Genomic DNA, 23766 nt, shown 5'->3' on the forward strand with positions numbered 1-23766 from the left:
TTGACATGGGTTAGTCAGGGGACTCTAGAACAGTCTGCTTCTTAGAAAAAGCACAACAAACTATGTGATATCTTCTTCCGTCTTTGTTTTGTTTCAGATACAAGTGAAATCTCCATCTACTTCACGTGAAGTGGAGATGAAAATAAATCAGACGTCAGATGATGTCAAGCGTCAGATTCCAAAAATTACCAGGTACAGCTATGTGGTTACCATGGTCCCTAATATCCTGTATTCCTAATGTAAAACAAATGGCCAGTGCATGCCCCTTGGCTAGAATGCTGGCCTCTCTCCTGCTGATCGGTTCTCACAAGCATGAAACACTTTGGGGGACATTTACTAAGAAGTCTAATGTGTGTGACTCTTCTAATGGGGATTGGTGTATATTTTGTTCCAATATCTTGTGACTGATTTATTAAAATGTTGCACTGCCATAGTGAACGGATCTAAGTAAAAATTCACACAAAAAAACACGCAAAAATTGCGCAAGCATATTCACCTGGTACTGACCAGACGTAGGCTTGCAAATGATAAATTGGGCACTAATCCTGGATTATGTGAACTTTTGGGTGAATACTCAAAACAGGCAGATTAAAAAAAAGTTGCATCCAAAATATATTCGCCCGTCGAATTCTGGTTCATAAATAGAACTTAGACCAAAAATGGGTGAAATATCCAATTATTCACCTAAAAATGGGCGCAAAGTCCTTGATAAATTTCCCCCTTTGTGTCAACTTTGATGCCAGTTTTTACACCCAGAATCACTTTGGGCCAGGCTGAACTGTTTGGGGTTTTATGTGGGACATCCCTCTCTGTGTATTATCAGTGACTTAAAAACGTTTAACCCTTGGAAAACACCAGTTACTTCTTCAAATCAGGAAAAAGTGCCCATCTGCCCACTTTGATGCCAGGTTGTACACCCAGAACTACTTCATGCCAGGCTGGAAGCAACTGTTTGTGATGCAGGGAATCCCTTTCTGAATGTTGGCAGTGTGAGATCAGTGGCTCAAAATATATATTTTTTTTAATCAAAATTTAGAGTTTTCACTTTAATTCCCATTAGTATGCCAACCACTGGGTACTTTTGGCCATTTCCAACTGCATTCCCTTCAGAAAACTTCACTTAATTTATGATTAAATAATGGCTAAACAATAAAAAAGAAAAATCCTGTGAATAAGAATAGGGTGGCTTAACAGCCTAAATTTTTACACCTGTACTGTATTTACTCTTTCCTTGGAATATCTGGTATCTGCATTATTTCAAGGTATATTGCCAATATATAGCAATTCAGTTGAATGTTACAGGTGGCCATGGTGAATTTGCTGGGGAAAAGGGGGCTTAGGTGGAGCTTTTGCAACAGGGCAAATGAGCCACCAGCTACGTCCCTGGTCTCAACAATGAAGACACATAAGCTATGAAAGTCACCCTACTTGGGGTCTATGATTCAGGACTGTCTGAAGATTGTTCTACCTATGGTATACCTATCAAACTATCATGCTATGTTCCCTGATGATCCCACAATTGGTGGGGGAAACTCGTAGGGACTGACAAATCTATATAGAAAGTAGTTTGTTTATGTTTCCATTTTAGGAAATTAGCTTGACCTGGGTGGTACCTATGTGTCTCGATTGTTAAGACCCATTGTTATAGAAATGGTTGGTCTACAAAAATAAAAAGCGCCTAAATCTGTCGAGGTGATGGCTTTTTTTTAAAAGGCCCATTAGATTAATGTATATCTTTAATGACTATTTTATATTATAACATATATTATACCATTAATTCTAAAGGGCCTTGGAGAATGTACTGAAGGATAAAGTTACCAAAATCAGCTTGGAGTCTGATGCCAGTAATAAGCAAGTTACAGAAATTAAATTTGAAGTTCCCGGCAAGAGTAACCAAGACATTGTCAGGTATTCTATAGAGGACAAATGATAGCATATATTTAGATAACAATATTATAGTTATTTTTTCTTCTGGGAGATACAAGTATTGGAAAGCATTGTTCAAAAGTATGATTATTATTATTATTATATATTATCTATTATTTTTATTATTTGATTATTGTAACAGCCTTTGCGTGAATCACATGTCAATGTTAAAAAAAAAAATGCTACTCCTGAAGTACACACAACATGAAATGCCAGGTACACTTTAAAGAGGACCTTTAGCCAACCCCCCCAAAAAAAATTATATGTCACTACTACCATTAAATAGCCCAGGGTGACCCAATTACACACCTTTTTATTGTTACTTGCTATGTCCTCCCATTCCTGAGATATGTGATCAGGAGTTAATAGTCAGATGGGCGTAAACTTCATTTTAATAATAGGAGTGATTATCAGTTGATGAATCGGATTTTACAGTCGGGGGTGTGAATGTTTTACACTGAGGAACATGTATGCCCAATACACACCCCCTGACTGCATAAACCCGCCCATCCCCAAATATTCACTCCTATTATTATTATTAAGTTCACACTTATCTGACTATTAACCAAATTGTCAGAAATCTACATATCTCACAAATGGAAGGGCATTTAAAGAAATTGAAAAAATGTGTGTGATCAGGGTACCCTACGCTATTCTATGATAGTAGCATCTCATTTTTCTGGAGTTTGCTGTAGGTCCTGTTTATATGTAGCAAACCCTTAAAGTGAATGTACCAGCAGTACATTGGCTTTAAGATTTTCACATGGACAGAACGGCACTGGCATGCGGAAGCTGGTGCTGCAGTCCTTTTTTTCACTGCGGCCTGGTTCCCGCGTACGGCACCTTTCTGTTCCCAGGCACCGGCCGGGAGTGCTCCTCAATGACGCGGCTCCATTGACTCTAATGGAGCTGCGTCATAGAGTGGTGAGGGTTTCCACCCACTGGGAACTGGCCAGCCCGCCTCCAGTGCTTCACCCGCAGCCGTTGCCCATACACGGGATCCGGGCCGCGGTTCAAAAAAAGGACCACGACACCGGCTTCCCCGCGCTGCCGCTGTTCTATCCATGTGAAAATCTTAAAGCGAATGTACTGCTGGTACATTTGCTTTAACTAAAAAATAAAAAAGACTACTCATGATGGCTGAGCCTTTATGTACCTCCCTTTCTCCCAGAAATGTCTCGGTAATATATCGACAGTGCTGGCACATCTGATCTTTTATGGGTCTTTGCCAATTTGCTTCATCTTTTCCTAGAAAACTTACAGACAATTTACCCTCACTTCAGAAGCAGCTGGATTCAATATTTGGGAAACCTACAAGTCTCACCATACCACAACCCCATGGATTTGCCCTGAGCCCCACAGATATAGGAGTTTTGACCATAGTTACGCTCCTGGTGGTTGTTATGGCTGCATCAGCATTTTTTCTGACAAGGTAAATTTTTACATTTTTTTTCCTTGGAGTTGTCAGTTAATTTTATGATACTAATGTTAATATACGTACTGAAGCTTTATAGCTATGTTTTGTACGGAGCTGTCATATAACTGCACAAGGGTGACTGAAGCCTCCACTGTACCTTGATATGGCCACAGGGTTGTTTTTTTGTTGAAATATTCCATATGATACAACAGAATATACATTGTGGCAAGGTGTAGATATTATATATCTGAGGATATTCTGTAGTGTCTCAGTATGATATATTATGTGCAGGGCCACCATCAGGGCAGTATTGGCAGTACAGCTGTCAGGGGCCCAGGACCAAACCAGAATCCAGGGGGCCCGCTGAAGCTGACAGCTGTACTGCACACACACTGCTCTTTCCTGCCTGTCAACCTGCTCACTGTGACAAGCAGGGTCCCCTCCTCACTCCCCCGGGACCCTCTCCAGTCACCTCACCACCTTCTCTGGCTGCTTTCTCCCTGTCAGGACAGAGGAGGAGAAGGAGCGTGAGGGACCCACAGCTGCTGTGTGCAGAAGACATGAAGATGAGGACAACACCTCCTGCCACCCTGGAGTTTCCCTGCAAAAAGTGTAGAGGCCCTATTACACAAAGTGATTATCGGCTGTATTCGGTCGATAATCGTTTTGTGTAATAGAAGACAACGATCAGCCGACATGCACAATTTCAGCTGATCGTTCTCTTTCAACAGGCTGGAACGCCAATGATCAGTCTTTTAACGTCCTGCCGCCATGGCTCTGAGTAATAGGAACAGCAGACCGCCACTGTCTCCTAGCGCGTGTAATAGCACCGGCAGCGGGCGGGGGAGCGAGGAGGAAACTAACATTGACTTCACAGGTTGTGGCTCGCTCGCTTTCCACATCGCCCCATGTAATAGAGGCTTTAGTGTACTAGTGTACTGGTGTGTGTGTTACAGAGTTAGGTTGTGGTGCCGACAATCGGGGCATCGTCTTGGGGGGGGGGGGGGGGGATTACAGACAATTGGAGAGGAGTCATCTGGAGTTGGGGGCTGGCTGCCACCCTGTGCACACCAGGTAGTAATGGAGCGCACAGCTCTGGATATCTGGATCCAGCTTTCAAATCCTCTGTGCTATATGCTGGAACTTGTAGTACAACAATTACAGCTAAAAGATGATGTAAGGTTTTTTTATAAAGTAAGAGGCTTATAAGGCCTGCAGCAGCTGAGGTGTATAATGAGGTACTGCAGCAGCTGTGGTGTATTATTAGGTTCTGCAACAGCTGCGGTGTATTATGAGGTTCTGCAGCAGCTGAGGTGTAGTATGAGATTGTGCAGCAACTGAGGTGTATGATGATGTCTGTGTAGCACTGTTTATCTATGAGGTTCTGCAGCAGCTGAGGTGTATGATGATGTCTGTGTAGCACTGCTTATCTATGAGGTTCAGCAGCAGCTGAGGTGTATGATGTCTGTGTAGCACTGCTTATCTTCGGAATACGCCTCATAGTACACCTCAGCTGCTGCAGAACCTCACAATACACGTCAGCTACTGCAGAAGCTTATAATACACCTCTGCTGCTGCAGAACCTCGAAATACACCTCATCCGCTGCAGAACCTCATAATACACCTCAGCTGCTGCAGAACATCATTATACACCTGAGCTGCTGCAGAACATCATTATACACCTCAGCTGCTGCAGAACCTCATAGTACACCTCAGCTGCTGCAGAACCTCATCATACACCTCAGATGCTGCAGAACATCATTATACACCTCAGCTGCTGCAGAACCTAATAATATACCTCAGCTGCTGCAGAACCTAATAATATACCTCAGTTGCTGCAGAACATCATAATACACCTCAGCTGCTGCAGAACATCATAATACACCTCAGCTGCTGCAGAACCTCATTATATACCTCAGCTGCTGCAGAACCTCATCATACACCTCAGATGCTGCAGAACCTCATCATACACCTCAGCTGCTGCAGAACCTAATAATATACCTCAGCTGCTGCAGAACATCATAATACACCTCAGCTGCTGCAGAACCTCATTATACACCTCAGCTGCTGCAGAACCTCATCATACACCTCAGCTGCTGCAGAACATCATTATACACCTCAGCTGCTGCAGTACCTAATAATATACCTCAGCTGCTGCAGAACATCATAATACACCTCAGCTGCTGCAGAACCTCATTATACACCTCAGCTGCTGCAGAACCTCAGGTTTATTAGGAGGTATATTTTTATCCTGTGTCCATGTGTTTTATTCCCTGTATATATGCGTAATATGGAGGGGACAATCAGCGCCGCCATCAGGGCAGTATTGGCAGTACAGCTGTCAGACGATAGCCGATAGAAGGTCTTTATAACAATGTATGTATAGCTGCATAGCTGTTTTTCCAGTGATTGGTGCCCTTAATGCTGGGTTTACACGGAACGATTATCGTTCGAATTTGCACAATAACGATCGAATACGAACGATAATCGTACGTGTAAACTCAGCGAACGTTTGAACGACGAACGAGAAATCGTTCATTTTGATCTTTTCTCTTGTTCTTAAATCATCGTTCGTCGTTCGCAAAAAATTTGCCAATCGTTCCGTGTAAACAGTCATTGCGTGAAAGTCCGTCCGCCAGCTCATCCGCAGCCCCCTGCGCCGGCTCGATCGCCACCCCCGCCGCCCCGATCGCTACCCCTGCCGCCGCTCTGATCGCCACCCCCGCCGCCGCTCCGATTGCCCCGCCACCGCCTCTCCGGTCACCCCGGCCACGAGCATACGTTACCTGCTCCGCGTAGCAGGCCTTCGGCTCCCGGACTGCGGATGAGCCGGGGGGTCGGGCTGCGGGTGTGCTGGGCTGCGGGCGCGCGATCGCAAAACGATCGCAAAAAGATTTTTCTGTACGATATATCGTACCATCTAAACGCTGATCGTTATGAAAAAAAATCGTTACTCTGACATCGTTAATCGTACGATCGGGCCAATTATCGTTTTGTGTAAACTTAGCATTAAGAATTGAGATATATCTGTATTGCCAGCACAGGGCCTTTAAGCATACATGAGAGAATGGCTTATTCCCACATTCCATCAATGTGTTACGGAGTATAGTTCGGAGTTCCTGGCATCATGTATCAGTTTACATGTTTGTGTGCTTACGGAGCCTGTGTGGAGCGTGGCATTTGGAGCAGTAGTGTTTTTAGTGTTCGTCATGGCCTTCAAGTTTCACTGTTGTTTTAAAAAACTTTAGACATGTCATAGAGACGCCATAGAGACATGTCAAAAGTTTTGATCGTTTTGAACACTCAGACCTGTACTGATCAGGAGAACAATCGGAGAGAGGATCATGCTGCAGCGTGATCCTGTCGTGCTGTGTTTGAAAAAAAAGAGGCTCATAATGTAAGTCCATGGTGTCTCTTCTTTTTCTTACAGAGTGGGGAGAGGATTTGCTGCAGTGGCTTCTCCTGATCAGTACAGATCTGAACACTCGGACCCGGACTGATCATAACTTTTGACATGTCTCTATGATGTCTCTATGACAAGTCAAAAGTTTTTTAAAATGACAGGTACCCTTTAAAGGTTACCTGTTACAAAGTTGATGTCTCCGCAGTGGTGCTCAGACGCAGATGCTGCTGGGAGATTCCATTACCGTGTTTTTAAAATATAATAGGGCTTGTACATGGAACTGGTCTGGTATGGGACATATCCAAAGCAACTCAATCTTCTACAGGCAGCTTTGTCTGCACACCGCACCTGAGACATCAGTCAAAGATACATCCTGGATTTTATGTTAATGGGGGTGCCCAGACATTCCTTATGGCGGACCAGATTATGTGTGGCTTGATGTTCATTGTACCATGAAGTTGTTGTTACTGTTACCAGTGATGGCAAATGGTAAACAAGGAGTTAAAGGAGAAGTCAGGCCATTTTTAAAATTTAGCAGCCGGCAAGTCTGTCCCGGCTGATGGACTGGCCTCTCAGCCAATCCGTGACTGAGCAGCCAGTCCCTAAACCAGGTTGGGATGTGTGCAGTGTTGGAGACCCCGGAGCCGGTCTGTCCCGGCTGATGTGTGTCCAGGCTGATGGACTGGCCTCTCAGCCAATCCGTGACTGAGCAGCCAGTCCCTAAACCAGGTTGTGATGTGTGCAGTGTTGGAGACCCCATTTCCGTCGCTCACCTTGGGCACGGGGAGAGGTAGGTGCCTACTGGTTATCAAACCCCCCGCCCCGCCCCTGCTGGCTGCAAGATTTTTAAAATGGTCGAACTTCTCCTTTAGGGTGCCTTCACACCTAGCGACTCGCAGGGTAAATAATGCTGTGAGTCTGTCAGGTCCTTGCAGATAGCTTTCACTACATACACGCAGCGGTCTGAACGACCGCTGTGTGTATGTAATTCTGCCGGCCCCTTAACCCCTTCAGCTCCCGCCCGGCTCCCACTCCGCTGTATACATTACTTCTCCTCGCTGCACGGGTCCTGGCGTACTGCTCTCCCGCCCGGCCAATCAGCGGCTGCGGCAGGGCAACACACTGATTGGCTGGGCGGGAGAGCAGTACGCCGAGACCCGTGCAGCGAGGAGAGGTAGTGTATACAGAGCGGAGCAGTAGCCGGGCGGCAGCTGAAGAGGTTAAGGGGCCAGCAGAATTACATACACGCTGCGAGTTGCTAGGTGTGAAGGCACCCTAAAACCTATTCACTTACCTATTCACTTTTGCTTTCTGCTCCCTACTGACACCTCTGGTGGACAACATTAGCGCCTGTAACTTGTCAGATTATTGTAGAACTCTCTAGTAAAGGGAGACAAACCCCTCTGGTCTAACCCTTTACAACAGGGATGGGGAACCTTCGGCCCTCCAGCTGGTGCAAAACTACAATTCCCATCATGCCTGGACAGCCGAAGCTAAAGCTTTTGTGGACCTTTGGTTGAGTCATATGACCCATTTCTGCTGGGAGCCAACCTCCAGAGTTTCCCAATGACTTTAGGGTTTTAACACCTAAGGGCCCTATTCCACAGGACGATTATCGTTCAGATTATCATTAAGTTGTTTGAATCTAAGCGATAATCGTTCAGTTGAATAGCAGTTAACGATTAACGACCGAAGAAGAAATCGTTGATCGCTTAATAAGACCTGGACCTATTTTTATCGTTGCTCGTTGCAAATCGTTCGCATTGAATAAGACATCGTTCGGTCGCTCGCAGTAGTGACGAGCGCAATAGCGACGACAAGACGACCACAAGAACGATCGAAGAAGTATCGATTATCGTTCCATGTAAATGGGTGAACGATTTTAGGTCTTTCGTAATAGCGGTCGTTTGGATCGTTTATCGTTAATGATTATGCAAACGATAATCGTCCCATGGAATAGGGCCCTAAGAAACTGTTCTACATAGCATCGGATGGACTCGAACCCGAACCCGGTTCGCTCATCTCTAAAGGTGACCTACACAGACACGTCTCACTAGATTTATTATGTTTTTACTGTTTTTAGGAAACGTTCGCAGAATGGATCCAAAAAAGCAAGTAGTGACGTCTCTGGTAAGATCCATCCGGCGGGTGGTGATGATAGACCCTCAGACAATGGTCTAAAAAAAGATAATGGGTAAGATTATAATGTATACATAGCTTTTCATATACACCATTCCACAACACTATAAAACATCTGACTGCATACCTATAGAGCTTCTGTGTATTTCCTAACCTTCACAATAAGTGATACTAGAGCACGGGTATGGAACCTTGGCACTCCAGCTGTGGCAAAACTACAACTCCCATCATGCCTGGACAGCCAACGCTTTGATGGGAGTTGTAGTTTTGCCACAGCTGGAGAGCTAAGGTTCACTCCCCCGTACCAGAGTCCTCACTACTTGATGCTGTATAAAGTATTTTTATTTTATTTTATTTTGCTCTAGAGATAAGAAGCCAGACATAGATGGTGGCCAAGATGGAGTACCTAAGTTTTCTGACGCTCCAAGCAAGAATGAGATACAGACGTGTATCACTGTAGAGGAAAACACGAGGCAAGTCTGTGGCTCAAATATTGTTGCAAAAATTATTGTAAAAAGTTTTTCCACATTATATTTGCATTCAGATTCCTCAAATTTCGCCATTTGATTAAACTTGGTCTAGTTTACTATAATGTATTGCTTTAAGAAAAACAGATCACTGATCTCAAGGGAGACCAGCCAAACGATAACATCGCTCAACTAGTTGCCCGAAGGCTAAATACCTTAACTTGCCCAAAGGGTAAAATATAACTTTTATTTAATTGCATATAAAAATAACCCGTGTAAAGTGTATATACAGTGTTAATTAAAAGTAGTAGTGCTAGGAGTAGTTTGTAGATGATCGCGTTATTGATCCTTAGTGGTGTACTTAACATTCAATATTCTCCTAGAGGTGCGTCCACCAGCTAGAGATATTGATATTGATATTGAGATATTGAAGTTGCTAGCTATATCGCTATGAATACGCAACGCTGGTTACTCTCGGAATGTATTAATGACCAGAGCTGTCTTTTGCGTATACGGGTGTACCACTGATCACAGTCAGGTCACTGCTGAGTTGTAGTGTATAGCGATAACGTGGGTGCACGGCCGTGCTTGCCCGAATCGCTATCTGTTACGGCAAGCGGTATATTCCGCAAGGATAGCCTGTTAGTACTACAACATATTGCAGTGGTCTGTAATAACGCTAAATATTAAGGGCTTAAAGAGGAATTCGTTCTCCTAGCGCTAGCTACATTAAAATATCCATTGCCTAGCTACCTAGGGACAGATAGTGAACTGGCACCATTAGCACATCAATATCTCTAGCTGGTGGACGCACCTCTAGGAGAATACACGGGTTATTTTTATATGCCAATAAATAAAAGTTGTATTTTACCCTTGGGGCAAGTTAAGGTATTTAGCCTTCAGGCAATTAGCTGAACTCAAGCAATACCTCCCACAAGGCAGGGATCACCGGTCCCCACTGATTATAGCGCTCAATGCAGTGATCCTAAGTGCATTGCTCCCAGGGAAACATGAATATGCCAAAAAAGGAGCCTGTGGAGCCTCATTTAAGAGTCTTGAAACACAAGACTAACCAGATATCCCAGCCAAGGGGCAGCTCCTGTAGGGAAACCACCAAAACCACCATATTAAGTGGCCCTATAAGTCAATGTAATGACAAGGGAAAACCAAGGCCGGGTATCCATCCACAGACAGGCATTGCTCCCACCTAGATGGAATCCTGCTCCACACTGATGAGGGGCAACACCCCGAAACAGTTGTCTGTATATAGATACCTGGCCTTGGTATTTCCCTTGTCATTACATTGACTTATAGGGCCACTTAATATGGTGGTTTTGGTGGTTTCCCTACAGGAGCCACCCCTAGGCTGGGTCCTTCCCGGAGGGATATCTAGTCCTGAGTTTCGAGACTCTTAAATGAGGCTCCACTGACATGATAATATATTACTTGTAAATCCTGATAACATTCTAAGATATAGCAGCAGCAGTAGTATGACATTCAGGGAGCATTCACACTGGCACAGAGCCTGTATTGGCCCTTAAAGGGGAACTCTGGTGATTTTTTTTTCCTTTCAAATCAACTTGTGTCAGAAAGTTATATGGATTTGCGATTTGTCATTTCCAGTACTTATCAGCTGCTTTATGTCCTGCAGGAAGTGTTGTATTCTATCCAGTCTGACACAGTGCTCTCTGCTGCCACCTCTGTCCGTGACAGGAACTGTCCAGAGCAGTAAAAAATCCCCATAGAAAACTGTGGCCTACTTTGGACAGTTCCTGACATGGACAGAGGTGGCAGCAGAGAGCAGAGCAGAGATCAATATAACTTTCTGAAACCTTGAAAGAAAATATTTTAGCTTTGTATGATCTATTTTACAGCACTGCCGAGGCAGACAAGGAGCCTCTGGAACAGCAGGTGGATCAGACTGTGACTGACCCACAGGAACCAGCTGAGCAGGGCACCTCACTGGATGAAGACAGGTATTGTTATAGGAAAAGACACCCCGGCATACACCCGGTGGTGATATCCTGCTGTCCTGGGACAGTCCCCATAGATACTTTGTTTTCTATTCTATTATAATAATCCTATAGCACAATAAAGCAATCTACACAGTCTTACTTATTTTATGTTTTTTTTCTTTCTAGCATAACTTCCAAGGAGCGCTCCAAAAAATCAGTGTTTAAAGTGTTTGATAAGGGATGGGGAATCTAGCATAAAAGATCAGGAGTAAGATGAGGGTTCCTTAACATAACATAGTTTACATCATGTTGGTTTGGTTTTTCTTTGTCAAATTCATCAAAAGCATACACTTGTAAAATAGAAGGAGACAGAATATTTTTGACCATATATGAAGTATACATAATACAACATACTGGGCATATATTTGCTCTGTCTTTACATATTTTATCCAGTAGAGGTCGCCAAACCACTAAAAATAACATTATGCATTGCTATTCGCATAGACAGCTATAGAAAATAATTCCTGCAATATGAAGAGAGTATAAGAACAAGATTATGAGGGAAATACATTAACCCTTAAATTGCTACCGTTGGAATTATGTGTTCTGCAGCTATACAGACACATGACTTATCATTTTTTTATTGTAAATTATTATTATTATTATTATTATTATTATTATTATTATTATTATTATTATTATTATTATTATTATTTTGTTTTAGAGATAAGAACCCAGATACTGATCAATATGAGATATCTAAACTCTCCGGAACTGATAGTGAGAATGGAAGACATCACAATATTTCTGGAGAGGAAAATAAAGAGAGGTTTTGCGCAAAATTTTGGTTACAAAATACTGGTGTTGTCTTTATTTATTTGCATATATTGTCAACATAATAAAAAAGCATGGCTGCTTTCCTCTGAAAACAGCATCACCCTTGTCTTCAGTTTATGTGTGGTATTACAGCTTAGATCCATTCACTTCCATGCAGCCGAGCTGCAGTACCACACACAAACTGAGCACAAGAGTGGCGCTGTTTCTGAAAGAAAGCATGTTTTTCTAGTAATGGAAAACCGCTTTAATCTGTAAATAAATAATGAAAAAATAATTTCCCTTTGTCCCTGCAAAGACATGTGTATGATTTATTTTATAGCACAGACAAAGCAGACAAGGAGACTCCTGAACAGCAAATGGATCAGACTGTGGCAGACACACAGGAACCAACTGAGCCGAGCACTTCTCTCCCTAAAGACTGGTACTGTGATAGGTCATTAGACTCTGACATACAACAGATCATACAGTACATAGGAAAAACAGAGCTTGAAGCTATTGCTGTACATCACAAGGACAGACCTTTAGGCCATTATTTGTCTGGGATATCTATAGTATTTCTCTGCCAGAAGGGAAAAGAGGGGAAAAAGCTTGTATTGTGGTGCCACCTACTGGAGGCTGAATCTCTGCAGTGTACCACTGTGCAGTTACATATCACCACCTGCTAAGTCAACAGGTAAAATGTACTATATTTGTTTTAGGCTATGTTCACACTACGTAAAAGTACGGCCGTTGTTGCCATCGGCTCTGGCCGCTTGCTTCATTGTGTGCTGTGGGAGGTTCTGATGCGGGCGCGTGCTGATGCGCCCGCATCAGAACCCTGCGGCCGAAAAGATCATCCGGCCAGTACTTAAGTACCGGCCGGGATCATCCGGGCAGAGACCAGCCATTCCGTGACCTGACCTGTCTCATGCGTAGTGTGAACATAGCCTTAGGCTTAAAGGGGTATTCAAGGAAAATGAACTTTTAGGGGAAAAGTGGGACATTGCAAGGGGTCAGACCTATGTCTGCACCCCCCCCCCCCCTTTCGCCAATCTCCATATCGGGTCCTGGCATCTGTATTGTGAAAATAGCCGCTGGTATGGGACGTGACCCGCAGCTCTATTTATTCCTATGGAGCCAGGCAAAGAGCCGGAAGATCGGCTCTTTCCGTCAGCTTCATAGGAATAACAGAGAAGCCAAGGCCTCATACGGAGATTGGCGGTGGGTACAGTGGTCGTACCCCCCATGATCTCCTACTTTTCCCCTATCCTGTGGAAGGGGGAAAGTTAATTCTTCCTTGAATACTTTAAGCTAGGTAGATGAAGGTAATACTGAAGATGAAGGCAAATACTGATGTGCCAGCTGTGCGATTATTGGCCAAACAGAGGCACCAGCTAATCGAGTCATTTTGACCTATTAAAAAATCGTCCATCGGCGGTATGTTTTTGTATAATTAGGGATGTGCAGCCAAGGGGGAAGGATTTAGGAGGCAGGTTAGCATTTTATAAATGGACCAATCTGCATTCTGGATTTCTTCCACATTGTCTGCGTTGAACACCCACTGCATAGAGAAATCATCTGACAGACTGTAAGGCAGAGCATGGGTTCTTTGCTAAGCACATGAGTTTAATGTGTTCTCTGACATCATAACACATGATTATACAGACAAGATATACAGATTTATAATGTTTCTGTTCTTTCTAGGAAAACATCCCAGAAGCGCTCCAGAAGATCAAATAATGAAATATTCGATAGAATCCATTTAGCAAGTGGTGGTGAGGGGGAATCTAGCGGCATCCCGAAAAAAGATGATATGTAAGATGAAAGTGTTTCTTGTCTTGGTTAGGTACAGAACATTACTACATGTTAAAGTTTCTTTGTGTGTTTTAGCAAAATTAAAAAAAGAAAATGCACATTTTAAGGAGGACCTGTGGTTTGTTGATGGTCGGTACGGTTGCCGGTTAGATGGTTCGGCGCCTTGGGAGAGCTCCCCTGGTGGAGTGATTAATGTGATTCTGGGGCCAGGTTACAGTGGCCCTCTGCCAGGGCCGAACAGGGAGCCGAGGCCCACGTCTCTGGCAGAGAGTACAGCCACAGGCCAGGTTCAGACTATGTAAGTGTGCGGCTGTATTTGCGGCTGTAATTGTGCGGCGGTATTTTGGTGGTTCATGCGTACGCTGGAAAGTATAGGATATACGGCTGCACAGTGCACACTATGTATGAATCTACGGCCCGATCGTAAACGGACCCGTAAAAAATGAACAAGACCATTGTTTGCGGCTGGAAACGCGGCCGAGGATTGACAGGCGGTCCGTACGGAGTACTTCAAAAATAGCCGGCAATGATGCCGAATGCCGATGCCTTTAATAGTTAATATATTAAATTAATAAAACACATTTTCGTTGTAATAAAGTCCCTTTCGTTGTTCAATAATTAAATTTTAACTAATCCATCATTTTGCAATTAAATATACTGTTAAAATAAATATATATATAAATAAATGTATATTTATATATATATTTATTTTTTGACAGTATATTTAATTGCAAAATGATGGATTCGTTAGAATTAAATTATTGAACAACGAAACTGATTTTATTTCAACGAAAATGTGTTTTATTAATTAAATATTAATTAGTACAGGAAGCTCCATAAGCCGTTAATTCATATTGCCGGCAAAAGAGCATTCTGTACTAATCATCACTTTACTTTAATTAAAACATCAAATGTTTCTTCTAATTATGTTATCACAATAGCATTATTAGAAGAAACATTTAGAATTATATGTGCGCTCAGCTGATCGGCTGAGCGCACATATAATTAGCGGGTCCGCAGCATAGTGACTTCATTGTGCTGCGGACCAGTGAGGACACATCGGGGTGAGTATAGAGCTCTCCCCACCCCCTCCCCAGCACTGCACCCCTCCCAGCAAGGAAGGGGGGGTCACTTAACCCCTTCCTTGCTGGGATGGGTGCTGGTTATAAAAATAGGGGGGACCCTATGCGTTTTTTTTTTTTTTAAATAAATAATTTAAAAAAACGCATAGGGTCCCCCCTATTTTTATAACCAGCCGGGTTAAAAACCAAATGACAGCAGCCTGGTAACACCAGGGTGGGAAGAGCCATTGGTTTAGGCCCTCCCCAGCCTAAATCTTACCAGCCTGCTGCCGCCCGGTCCAGGAACGCCAATTTTGACGCTCCGGGACCACTGGCATCCGGCTCTTCCCAGTACCCCTGGTGGCATTGGGTACTGGGGTAATAATGGGGGGTTAGTGTTAGCCATTTTATACCGGCTAACACTAGGCCCCAACTTAGTAATGGATTCCGTCTATTAGACGGCTTCCACTACTAAGTCTATAAAGTAAAGAAATAAAGACAAGACACAATTTAAAAAATTTTTTTATTCAAATAAAAACACCCCCACACCCCTCATTGACCATTTTATTAAAAAAAAAAAAAAAACACTGGTCATCGACGTAGTCCACGGAATCCGCCGTAATCCCCAGGATACCGATATTTGAAAAACAAAAAGGGAGAAACGCACAAACAGGAGCACAACACCCATCATTGTGAGCGGTGTTGTGCTCCTTACAGTATGCAGCATCTTTACAGATCGCTGCTTACAGTCTGACCCCCAAGGGGTTAAGGGAGGATGTATGGCATCCCCCTTAACCCCCTGGGGGCCAGACTGATGTCAGACTGCACCCATCCCAGCAAGGAAGGGGTTAAGTGACCCCCCCTTCCTTGCTGGGAGGGGTGCAGTGCTGGGGAGGGGGTGGGGAGAGCTCTATACTCACCCCGATGTGTCCTCTTCGCTGGTCCGCAGCACAATGAAGTGACTGTGCTGCGGACCCGCTAATTATATGTGCGCTGAGCCGATCAGCCAATCAGCTGAGCGCACATATAATTCTAAATGTTTCTTCTAATAATGCTATTGTGATAACATAATTAGAAGAAACATTTGATGTTTTCATTAAAGTAAAGTGATGATTAGTACAGAAAGCTCTATTGCCGGCATATGAATTAACGGCTTATGGAGCTTCCTGTACTAATTAATATTTAATTAATAAAACACATTTTCGTTGAAATAAAATCAGTTTCGTTGTTCAATAATTTAATTCTAACGAATCCATCATTGTGCAATTAAATATACTGTCAAAAAATAAATATATATATAAATATACATTTATTTATATATATATTTATTTTAACAGTATATTTAATTGCAAAATGATGGATTCGTTAGAATTTAATTATTGACCAACGAAAGGGACTTTATTACAAAGAAAATGTGTTTTATTATTTTAATATATTAACCATGAGAGGCATCGGCATTAGTGCAGAGGATCGCAAACCCCGGTAATAGCAATTCATGTAAACTGTTTCCCTGCTTTCCCAGATGCATCCAGAGGTGTTTGGATCACTTTCTTAAGATTTTATTTGTTATTTTTCGTTGAACCAGATTTCCAAGTAAATGACCGTATGTTTTGAGCCGCATGTCTATTTTTTCCCACGGCCGGAGTTTCATCCGCACATTTACAGCCGTATAAAAAATACAGCCGCACAGTTACATAGTGTGAACCTAGCCCCCTCTTGCAGAGGCCATGGGGGCCGAAGCTGGTTAACATTTTCCGGCGTATAAGGCGAACCCCTGACAATCTGCTTAAGAGTCAGGGGTCGTCTTATACGCCGGAAAATACGGTACTTGCTCAGATGCCAAGGAACAGCACCCCATGCTGGGACACCACAGTGGTTGGTCCAAAAAAGAGTTTTTTAAAGGACAACTCCGGTGTTTTTTTTTTTCCAGGCAATTGCAACACATTACAAAGTTATATAACACAAAAGGACACAAAAATGATACACAGTTATCTATCCTGTCTCCCCTTGACTTTAGTATGATTTATTTTACAGCACAGCCGAGGTGGACATGGAGCCTCCTGAACAGCAGATGGATCAAACTGTGACTGACACACAGGAACCAACTGAGATGAACATCTTACCGGAAGAAGACAGGTACTGATATAGGCCAGGAGAGTCTATAAAACACCAGAACAAACACACACCAATAGAATTAGATATCACATCACCAGGAGAGACCGCTTAGATCATGGGTCTCCAAACTGCAGCCCTTCAGCTGTTGAAAAACCACAATTCTCATCATGCCCAGACAGCTAAGGCTTTTGATTTGGCTGTCCAGGCATGATGGGAAATGTAGTTTTGCAACAGCTGGAGGGCCGCAGTTTGGATACCAATAGTTTAGAAGATCTTACAGAGTCCCTGAACTGAGAAAGTAAAGACTATCCTAGAGGGAGGGCCTGAAGGTGTGTGGAGACTTAAAGGTTGGCAATGCTTCACTGTTATAAGGGATATGCAAAGTAGCTCTGCCAGAAAGGAAAAAAAATGCTCCCTGATGCCAACTGTTAAAGAAAGCATCTTAATAGTTTATTGCTTGACTCCTTTAAGAAATCTTAGAACATGACCATAGATTAATAGCCAAACCAAAGTCTATCCTTAAAGGGTGAGTTATCCATCTGTAGACATCTGTTGGGGATTCTGGTGCCATGGCCCTTTTTTTTGAACCACCTCCTGGTTCCACCAGTGTCGAAACTCTGCATACTTTTCTCATTCTAGCATGCATCCGTTGTTGTTTTTTGGCCTTATTGGACTATTTTCCATGGTGTTGGACCTCTTTATGCTTTGGTTTGTCTCTGTGATTTGCCAAAAGTTTTAAAAGTCCCTTCACATGCTTTCAAGTCCTCATTTTCACCTGATGAATGGGACCTCACCTTTTTATAAATGCATAACAAGCCCAAGCACTTCAAGGGGACATATCACCCAGCTATATCAGTCCTTACTTCCAGATCACGATTATACAAAAACTAACTCTGGTCTATCCCAGTGGTCATACCTATGGTCTTGGTGTCCCACCACTGGTGTTTCTTTCTCTTCTATGCACCTGTCAAAAAGATTTTTCTCTCAGGTTAAGTGGTGGATGAGGTATTAAGTTTTCCCACTTGGTTTCAGTGTTTCTTATATGCTTATGTACTTATTACTATGCACAGCTGAAAGAAGGTAATGGGTTAATGTTTATCTGTGTACCATGTGTTATGTGCTGATCACTAGGAGGTGCTCTTTTCTTCTCTACCTATCCTCTTTCTTCTTTCTCCTGCACACACTTATCCCCACCACTCACAGATTTATTACTTGTGAAACCGTGTACTGTGAAACTACAAGACTTCCAGTAAAGTTGCACTGGCATCACAACACTAACACCTCTGGCTGAGCTCATAACCAGGCTAACCACCACCATCTTTAACCTGGTAGTCACCCACCACAAAACTATACTTCATACCTTGGAATATACGTATAAGGTGTTGCCCTCTACCAATTCAAACCTATGCGGGCAATCTTTAGTTGACTAGATCCCACACTGTATTGCAGTGGCAGCTAAAAAGAAAGCTATCCTGCAGGTACGGATATCCCCACATATACCACCAAGGAAATTATTTTTGGAAAAATGAACTTATCTGTTTCATAAGCATTGGTTGAAGATTTCTGTTTGTAACTATAAAAAAAGCAAATACAGGGGCCCTATTACACTAAACCATAATTAGTTGAATCAGCTTTGGCTGTCCAAGCATGATGGGAGTTGTAGTTTTGCAACAGCTGGAGAGTCAAGGTTCCCTACCCCTGTTTTAGGAGAACAGCTGAACAGAATAACGTAAGTAACACACGGAGTGAAGGATATATGCTTACTATGATGGGTCCCTAATATAGTGATCCATACATGGGGCTCAAATCTGATGAGCAATGATACAATGTCTACAGTATGCTTCTTTTTTTGAGTAGATAGAGCTAAAGCTATTTTGTAGATATAGTGTAGAACATGGGTTTCCAAACTGCGGCCCTCCAGCTGTTGCAAAACTACATTTCCCATCATGCCTGGACAGCCAAAGCTTTAGCTGTCCAGGCATGATGGGAGTTGTGGTTTGGCAACAGCTGGAGGGCAGCAGTTTGGAGACCCATGGTGTAGAAAGTTAGATATAAGGTACTCTATTGCTGCATTTACATGGAGCGATAATTTGCGCGATTGTACGATTAACGATTTCGAAAGTAACAATTTTTTTTTTTTAAATGATCAGCGTTTAGACAGAACGATATATCATACGGAAAAATTGTTTTGCAATCGCTTAAGCCTATCTCACACATAGGTTAAATCTGTGAACAACTGTTTACACGGAATGATCTGCGAATTTTTTGCGAACAACCAACTGAACATGTTCAAAGATCAAAATAAACGATTTCTCACTCGTCGCTTGATCGTTCGCTGCGTTTACACGTGCGATTATCGTACGAATTCGATCGTTATCGTGCAAATTCGCACGATAATCGTTCTGTGTAAACGCAGCATAAGTCCTACTAATTAGTGAGGAGGGGTGGGTCAGACGATGGCCATTAGGAAGAATGATGTAGTGACTATTGTAAAGACGGAATACTATAATGTGATGGTAGTACCTATGGAGAAGAGATTAATAATTGGAGGATGACAATGTAGTATTAGCGATTTGGGTTTGATCTTCTCTACCTTTTCCTCTTTTTCTTATGTGGTGTTTGCAATTGATAATTATGTCCTTCTTTCTTTTATATAATATTTTTGATGAAAATAAAGAAATATTTAAAGTCAGCATTGATCAGCTGTTCAGCACTTCTGTCACTAGTTTATGCTGCCCTCATTTAGGCCAGGTGCATACAACATATAATTTGATTAAACAACAGCCGTTATTTAATCACCGTGATCAATTTACTTAATATGGAACCCCACCCACAGTGTATACACTCTATATACTGTGGCCAAGATTTCATGCAGCCACACAGAAAACTGACTTGTCAGTTTTGTGCTGCTGCTATTCATTGAATAGCGGCCGCAGAAAACTGACAGTGCAGACATTGTGAAGTGCAGCTCAAGACGCACTTTACATTGTCTGCTATGGGTAATTGGAAATGCAGGCACACCCGAATGCGCCTGCATTCCAATTAAAAAGAAATGAAGTTCATCTGGCCGGTACGGGAGGTGAACATCACTGACAGCGGCCGTTCAGTGACACAGCCGTGTCACAGAACAGCTGCTGTCATACCTTGTATGAACCCGGCCTTAAGGTGGAATAAACCTAGGGAAAGATTCCCTTTAAACACATATAAACACATTTGCAAAAAAAATTTAAAGTAGAGTTTAAAACAGGATGTGTCAGAAAAAGCAGCAAGGTAACAACACTCACCATGCTGGGTATTTTTCTTCAAACCCCTTTATTTAGTACACACCATGGTCAAGACACAGTGGCCATTGGGACTGACCACAGGTGAGGTCAGGTTTAAATCAGCATGTACTAGGACACAAAAATGATGCACAGTTATCTATCCTGTTAGTATGATTTATTTTACAGCACAGTCGATGCAGACAAGGAGCCTCCTGAACCGCAGATGGATCAAATTGTGACTGACACGCAGGAACCAACTGAGCTGACAATCTTACCGGAAGAAGACAGGTACTGTTATTAGCCATGAGGTTCTGCAATACATCACAACATACAAACAGCAACAGAATTTACAGAATATCACCAGGACAGACCCCTTAGGCCACATTTATACATCTGTAGCTGTCCACAATTGCACTGACCCATTTATAGTCCTGTGTCAAATTGGCATGGCCTAGAGTACCCGTACCCTAGGCCTGCACCGCCTCTCTGTCCCTCCTCCTCACCCTCCTCACCAACGCCCCTGGGTATAATCTTTCCTATTCTTTACTTGTCTGAACACTGCACATGTCCCTTAACGATCCAACCCTTATGCAGTGTTCACACAGGTGATGAATAGCAGAAATTGAATAGATGAATTGAATAGATGAATTGATGAATAGATGAATAGCAGAAATAGCAGAAACAGAGAGGCAGTGCAATCCTAGGGCATGGGTACTCTAGGCCACGCCAATTTGTAACAGGGCTGCAAGTTTAAAAGTTGTTTTTTAGGACAATCACTGCATCACCTGCCAAACAGACCCCAGGACGGATCTTGGATTAAAAGCAGCTATTGTGGTGTGCGCCCACATGGGCGTTCGACCGGTCATTTGCCAGGTGGTGATGTGTGACGCCACTACTGTGGTGGTTGGTCGGAATACAGCTGTACTGTTGTGACACCAGTGCTAGTGGGACACACAGGTATGGGAGGACACCTGCTTTTATTTTAGGGAGACTGGCTGTATCCTTTCCCCTGTGGTGGGTGACCTGTTCGGCTGTGAGGGGGTCCCTTGAGTACTTATCACGGTGGTCCAGGGTGGAGTTGTGACCCACCCGGACTATCAGCACCGCCACCCACAGAAAGGGGAGATGGCCCAAGGATTTGGTATCTACTGTGTAGGTGCTGAAACAACAATCACTGAGTCCTGTTACCATCAATAAATCTTCTTTACTGTGAGAACACTTTATACAATAGGTGACCATAGACGGTAGACATGACTGAACAGAATCTGTGCTTAGAGCCGTAGAATAGAAGAGCTGAACTGTAGAGAAGTAGATTGAGTTGAGAACAGTAGAGAAGAGTTTGTGCTTTAAGTTCAGAGCAGTGAGAGGAGTTTGTACTGAGAGTCCAGAACAGTGGAGAGGAGTTTGTACTGAGAGTCCCAACCCAATGTAGAAGTGTGCTCTGCCGGAACTTTAGAAGAAGGAGAAGTACAATACTGAAGACTTGAAAGTAGAAGTATATTTGTGCCCGTGACCCGTCCTATGAGGGTGACACAAGCCCCAGACATTGTTATCTGAGTTGAGCAGATTGGTCAGGATTTCCTGGTGACACCTGCGCTGCAAGATAAAGTAAGTAGGCTTCTAGCAACTTTGCTCTATCCGGATCAGTTCCTCTTGTTATCAGGATACTGTCCTGCACTATGCTTAACACTGCATAGTGTGTAGAAGTGCTGCTTTCAAGAAACTGGTGTCTGTGTCTCCCATGTGCGTCTATCTACTACCATCGACTAGACTACACTGGACACTGACTAGGTGTGGGGACCTGGCAAAGCCAGGGCCCAGCTGGACTACAGCGGGGACCGTCCCATCTTGCGTCCTCTCTCCACCAAGACTTACGCTGCATTCATATGCACCGTGCTGTAATGAATCAGCCGCGCAGCGCTGTCATTACAGCGCGGCGCATATGAACATAGTTCCCCCGCTCCCAGCATCTTATCACAGATGTTGCCTGGGCAGGGGGGAAGTCCGGTACATGCATTCCACGTCCTTGTTCCATGCGGAACACAGAAAGTGTGAATGTAGCCTTATGTAAGACTCACTAAGTGTGGGCGTGCACTTCCTCCCCCCCATGTGACTACTTCTCACAGGAGGTGTAATGTCCCCTGTGAGTGGTGGAGAAAAAAGTATAAAGAGAAAGAAGCATAGAGATCGGTAGAAAAGAAAAGAGGGCTCTCATTGGTGCACAGATTACAACAAACAATAAACCCTTAGTTACTACAGCTGTGCAATATACAAGCACAGTTACATACAGAAGCGACATCTTGTGGTAAAACTTAGGTACTATTTCATCACCACTTTTACTTGAAGTACAGACTTTTGCGAGGGGTGTAAAACAGTGGGACACCACACTATCCGAAGGTACAAGCGGTTTGGGGGGGTCAGATTGTGGGTACAGAGTCGCTTTAAAAGTGTGTGGAGGCATTAAGGCCTGCAATGCTTCACCGTTAAAAGGACATACAAAGTAGCTCTTTGCTAGAAAGGAAAGAGTGTACTCTTTTTTGCAAACTATTAGACATAACATTCCTATAGATCAATCCTTTACTTCTTTAAGAAGCCTTAGAAAATGACCATGGATTAATAGTCAAGCCAAATCTCTTCAAACAGGGCGTGTTATCATCTGTAGACAGCTGTTTCTGGGTTCTTGCCCTGTGTCAGTACAGAGCAAGAACCATGTAACTTACCCTTTTGGGAGAGATTCAAAATTAGCTGTTTATCCTTTGTCACATACAGTTAAATGAGGCACTGTGTTTGATAGGGTTAGGAGTCATTGGCTCCCCACCCTGTCAATTACTTTTCTGACTGGAGACAGCATTATGCCTGCTCTCTTCCCAGTGCTTTGGCACACCAGAGAAGAAGACAAGTGGGAGAGCACCGCTGCAGCCGTGCAGCTGGTGAGTATGTGTTTTTATTATTTCTTTTTATCTCTTCAGTTTTTATGGTCAGAAAATACTGATAATTTCTGCTGAAGCCTCCTGAAAGACTTCCTAGTCAGTATTTCCTGACTGTAAAAACAGAAAAACAGAAACAGATCTGTACATGGGGCCTACGGCTGGGTTCACATTAGAAAAGTACTGTATGCCTGTAGTATACATTGGTATGCTCACCTTAATGGCCCAAATTCAGTTTTCTAGTGACTTTGATCGGTTCATATACTTTTATTTTGCAGGTCTCAAAACCATTGTCTGCTGGGCTTTTCAGTTCAACAGAAAAAGTATACATTCAGAAATGTCTGCCATGGTATACATCATCCTACCTTTCTGCTACTATGTCAGCACATACCATAGACGTACAGCACTTTTCTAATGTGATCCTAGTCTACTCTTTGCAGAGTATTCAATAATGTGCGAAAA

At 43.2% G+C, this 23766-nt stretch overlaps 1 protein-coding gene across 3 annotated transcripts in view; it reads left to right on the forward strand.

Annotated features, from left to right (window-relative positions):
• Positions 1-23766, forward strand: part of LOC138774354 (protocadherin Fat 4-like) — a 78815-nt gene that overhangs the window by 51776 nt on the left and 3273 nt on the right. For 2 of the 3 annotated variants that reach the window (XM_069955123.1, XM_069955124.1), the window contains exons 32-42: positions 98-192; positions 1786-1908; positions 3179-3358; positions 8830-8940; positions 9251-9358; positions 11227-11328; positions 12032-12136; positions 12464-12565; positions 13828-13938; positions 17034-17135; positions 20564-20665. In XM_069955123.1, coding sequence (XP_069811224.1) covers positions 98-192; positions 1786-1908; positions 3179-3358; positions 8830-8940; positions 9251-9358; positions 11227-11328; positions 12032-12136; positions 12464-12565; positions 13828-13938; positions 17034-17135; positions 20564-20665 — 1241 coding nt within the window. The remainder of the gene's footprint in view (positions 1-97; positions 193-1785; positions 1909-3178; positions 3359-8829; positions 8941-9250; positions 9359-11226; positions 11329-12031; positions 12137-12463; positions 12566-13827; positions 13939-17033; positions 17136-20563; positions 20666-23766) is intronic. The other variant, XM_069955125.1, reaches the window with a different exon arrangement.

This window comes from Dendropsophus ebraccatus, chromosome 15 (assembly GCF_027789765.1).
Source record: "Dendropsophus ebraccatus isolate aDenEbr1 chromosome 15, aDenEbr1.pat, whole genome shotgun sequence".
NCBI lineage: Eukaryota > Metazoa > Chordata > Amphibia > Anura > Hylidae > Dendropsophus > Dendropsophus ebraccatus.